Source organism: Lolium rigidum, unplaced genomic scaffold (assembly GCF_022539505.1).
Source record: "Lolium rigidum isolate FL_2022 unplaced genomic scaffold, APGP_CSIRO_Lrig_0.1 contig_52411_1, whole genome shotgun sequence".
Lineage (NCBI taxonomy): Eukaryota > Viridiplantae > Streptophyta > Magnoliopsida > Poales > Poaceae > Lolium > Lolium rigidum.
In genome coordinates, this window is record NW_025900877.1 from 52,166 (window position 1) to 56,470 (window position 4,305).

The 4,305-nt window shown below is 39.8% G+C and overlaps 1 protein-coding gene across 1 annotated transcript; it reads left to right on the top strand.

Annotated features, from left to right (window-relative positions):
- The first annotated feature begins 458 nt into the window (after positions 1-458).
- Positions 459-1,288, top strand: LOC124681695. Its single transcript, XM_047216539.1, has 5 exons — positions 459-568; positions 657-729; positions 831-1,010; positions 1,091-1,202; positions 1,273-1,288. Exons 1-5 carry the CDS (start codon positions 473-475, stop codon positions 1,286-1,288), a joined length of 477 nt encoding a protein of 158 aa, XP_047072495.1. The 5' UTR covers positions 459-472.
- Positions 1,289-4,305: the final 3,017 nt, after the last annotated feature.

A 4,305-nucleotide genomic window follows, 5' to 3' on the forward strand; every position in this document is an offset into this window, starting at 1 on the left:
TGTTTTATGTTTGCCTTTTTAGTCTAACGGTATTATTCTTATGACAACAGATATGAAGCCGACTTTGCATCCAGTGGGCACACCCAAGTTCAAATTGAAAAAATCTGCTCTTGGTGTGAGAAAAACTCCACCGACCAATAAGAAAAGGAAATCTCCAAAAGGTACTATTTGTGTATGGCTATACTGTGATATAGAGCAGCAAATTCTTTGATGAATCATGTCAAGTTTTGACTAACACCTTACTAATTTTGTTCAAGCAACGAAAGCAAGAGCCCAATGGAATTTGGGGCTTGAGAAATCTCTGATCGATATACTTCATGAGCATAATAATGACTATTACAGAGCACAAAATGGATGGAGTGGGGACACTTGGAATCGAATGACGCAAATATTCCAGGAACATAATCCGCAGGTGAACTTCGTCAAATCCCAGCTACAAGATAAAGAAAAATAACTCAAGAGAGAATACAAGATGCTCAAGGAAGCTCAGATGCAAAGTGGCGCTGGTTGGGATGAGAAGACCTGCATGATAGTTGCTGAGAAGGCTTTGTGGGATAACCTAGAAATCGTAAGCTTCCGTTTCTCCATTCTTATACTTGGTCACAAGCTTCATAATAAGCTTAGACTCATTGTTTCCTCTCACCATTGTTTTGTAGTCCTTTCCAAGAATTGGGAAATTCAAGAGAAATGGCTTTCCTATGTATGATTCTCTTGGAGATCTATATGATGGTTAGTGCACTGATGCTAACTTGTGCAATTGCTATCATATTCCTGTAATGCTCGGAGATCTGTATTATGGTTACTATACTGATGTTAACTTGTATACATAGGCCAAATAGCTGAGGGGAATCACAATTTCACTTCAAGCTCTAAGGCATCTCAACTTGATGAAGAGTTAGAAGATGAGAGAGTGCAAGAAGCTGTGTCTGAATTTGATGAGGACTTGCAAATTCTGGATGAAGACCCTACTGAAAAGAAAGATGAGGGCACGGGAAGTTCAGCCAACCAAGGTAATTCCCTTCAGTCAAGACTAAATATATATAACAAATTGTATCAAGTGTATATTAACATTTGCAATTGCTGAATCTAGTGAATGTTGGTGAAAGAATGGAGAAGAAGGCAACTGGTGTACCAAAGAAAATTCCTCCAAAGGAATTAAAGAAGCCTATTAAGAGCGATGAAATGGTGCAAGTAGTAGACAGGTATGTGAAGATGAAAGAAAAACAAGCAGAAGATGAGAAGGCCGAGTCGAGTACGTTCTCCATTGCCAAGTGCATTGCAACTGTAAACAAAATCCAAGACTTCACCCGTCAAGAGAGAGTTAAGGCTTCAAAAGTCTTCAAAAGTCTTGAAAACCGCGAGACCTTCCTCACTTGGGTCACTGAAGACGAGGAGTCAGCTATCATGTGGCTCCGGGGTGAGCTGCAAGAGTTGACTTGAGGTATGTGTATGTACCATTTTACCTTCTTCTGCATATGCCCTGTTTTCTTCTTTTGATCCATAGTCAGTAGTTCCTTGTAACAATCCCGTAATAACATTAGCTCGTTTAGTGGACATGGCATGGCCGCATGGGATTGGCTAGCGTAGTTGCGGTTATGGTCCAAATTGTACTAAATCCGCAAATGAATAACTTCACCATGCCTCTCTCGAAACTAAATCCGCAAAGCATATCTTCAATGCAACTTCTAATATGCTAATGTTGTCTCCTAAATATATAATGCGGTATCCTAAATATATAATGTTGTATCCTGAATATACCACTTCATGCATGGCCTCGAATAGCTTTATCTCTTGCCACTAATTATATGTGCTTGATATCTTCATCTGTCGAGGTTGAATTGTTCAATCTGTTCCTTTTATTATTGCTAGTTGATTTTAACAAGTGATGTTGCGTCCATTTGTTTAAGTACATGGCTTATATATTTAGACAGTGATGGTGCCGGCCTAGAGTCAGGTGATATAGTACTGATGTAACATACTTAACCTTCATGAATAAGTATGCCTATCTAGCCATATATGAATCTGAACTCAAGTGTTGTATGCATTGAACTTGGTCTTTAAGGATGGGCTTAGTTAAATTATAAGGATGCTCCCTAGTTGCAGTCACTGTACATTTAAACTATCCAGACTAAATTAGAATGGAGGCAACCTGTCGATACATGTAGTGATGGTTTTGTAGTATGTGTTATCACATTTCCAAATGTCAATATCACCACCTTTTTTCTCGATCGTATCATCCGTGTCATGGCAACACTATTGTCTTGTTGGTGGTTTACTTCGCACAAGTGGTGGTTCGAGGCTTCAACTTCAGTATTTTGGTTTTACTAGTATCATGGGTTTGAGGTCTGATCCTTGGGCTACTCGCATTTCCAAAAGAATTTTATCTACCCAATGCACTACAAGTTCCGATGAAGCGTACAAGAATGATACTCCTAGAACTAACTAGCAATCGATGTAGTACAATACTAGTATAATTTTTTGGTTGTTATTGGAAGTTATTCTAGCTCTCAAGAATGATACTACTCTGTCTGTGTTTCCTGTGTTGATTTGCACACTCACTATAAGCTCTATGTAGATTCAATGCATGCAAAAAATAGACGGTCTCTGCCTCCTGCTATGTCTGATCCAACTCGGGGAAGGGTCAACTCGCTAGCTATAGCCGATCAACACCCCGTTGCTAGGCCGTGGTTTATTTTATTTAGCTGCTTGCACTTTATTTGTAAGATAGTTGATACCACCAACCTTACTAGATGCTTAACTATGATGCCACCACCCTGTATTGTTCTAGTAGTTAGTGCTTGTGGCTGTCGATTCCTTTGCTCACTAGTTGCAGATACTATACATTTGAACTATAAGCGATGTATCAGTACTAAATTTTACCTCTGCATGTATTTTTAGCTCGAGGTCCTCTGGCGGCGGTGGCGTGGTTTCCGGTGTTCGGCGGGTGAGCGCGCCATGACTTCTAATGTACTGTCAAACTGCATGAAATTGATTTTATGGTGGAGGTTGCTCATCTATTGGGTGGAGCATTTATTTATATGTGTGTGCTTGTTCGAGAAGATTGCATAACATAATTGCATGACACCGAGTTTATGTTAAAGACAAAGTTTTAAATTTACTGATTGTCCATTATCACGTCTTGGGATGCAAAGATTGATTTTTTATCATCTGATCTCAATCCTCTCATATCCCCTCTCATCCCCAAAAAATAAAGTAACTAGAGGATGTGGGGGAGGGTGTGGGGAAATGAGGGGAAAATTGGGGATTGGGTGAAAGGGGGTTTTCACCCAATCCCCTCTCATCCCCAAACCCCTAGGGGGTGGAAATACCATAGGAGTAAACAAGGCCTTATTCCTTGTTTGGTACTAGTGTTTTAGTGGGGATTAGTGGGGATAATACTCTAGAGTATTGGGCGAATCACTTTTGTCACCCAATCCCTACAAAACCCCAACCCCAATCCACTAGGTAGGGGTAGAGTATTGGGGATTGAAAAAATTACACTAAAATTTGGGGAAAAGTGGGGATAAGTGGGGATTAAACTCGCTCATACTCTAGCACCAAACATGTATTGGGGATAAGTGAGGATTTGAAGTTTGGAGCGAATTATCCCTGCTAATTCCCACTAAAACTCTAGTACCAAACAAGCCCTTATAGAATCGGTGGTGCTCAAAATAATATTCTGAGCACCGGTTTCAGAATAGTGTCACCCTATATATATATATCCCTCTCTCTCTCTCTCTCTCTATATATATATATATAGGATAAATACTTCCTACCCCTGGGTGTAGTTACACCCATGTCTAATATACTACCATACGGAAGTATCTATGATACTTTATCGGTTTGAGTATGTTCGTATACTATATCTAAGATACTCCAAATAAAGTTTTGTGAAAAAAATGCAAGTGAACCCATAGTTTGCACTATATATCCGAAATACATGCATATGTATACGTATAAAATGAGTCTACGTAAAAAAATGTACATACCGCCTGCAAAGTAGTATATATACTTCCAAAATAGTTTTATATACTTCATACTACATGTACATACTATCCGGTATGATAGATACTCTCTAGATTATGAGAAACACGCGTGGGTGTAACTACACCCGGGTGTAGTATGAATATGTCCTATATATATATAGGTCTGCTATTCTCGAACCGGTTCGAGAATAACTATTCTCGAACCCTTTCTGAACTTCCTAACTTATCGCATGCGAACTTCCCGTGAGTCTTCATATTTTCGCCTCCCACGTCCCGCTCGCGTCCCGCTCCCGCTCGCGTGTGAACTTCCTACGAGACA

Excerpts from the sequence above, each read along its gene's own strand:
- LOC124681695 (XM_047216539.1), top strand. The coding sequence starts at position 473 with ATGCTCAAGGAAGCTCAGATGCAAAGTGGCGCTGGTTGGGATGAGAAG. Across the intron at positions 569-656 it reads TGTGGGATAACCTAGAAATC|TCCTTTCCAAGAATTGGGAA; the intron begins GTAAGCTTCCGT and ends ATTGTTTTGTAG. Across the intron at positions 1,011-1,090 it reads GGGAAGTTCAGCCAACCAAG|TGAATGTTGGTGAAAGAATG; the intron begins GTAATTCCCTTC and ends TGCTGAATCTAG.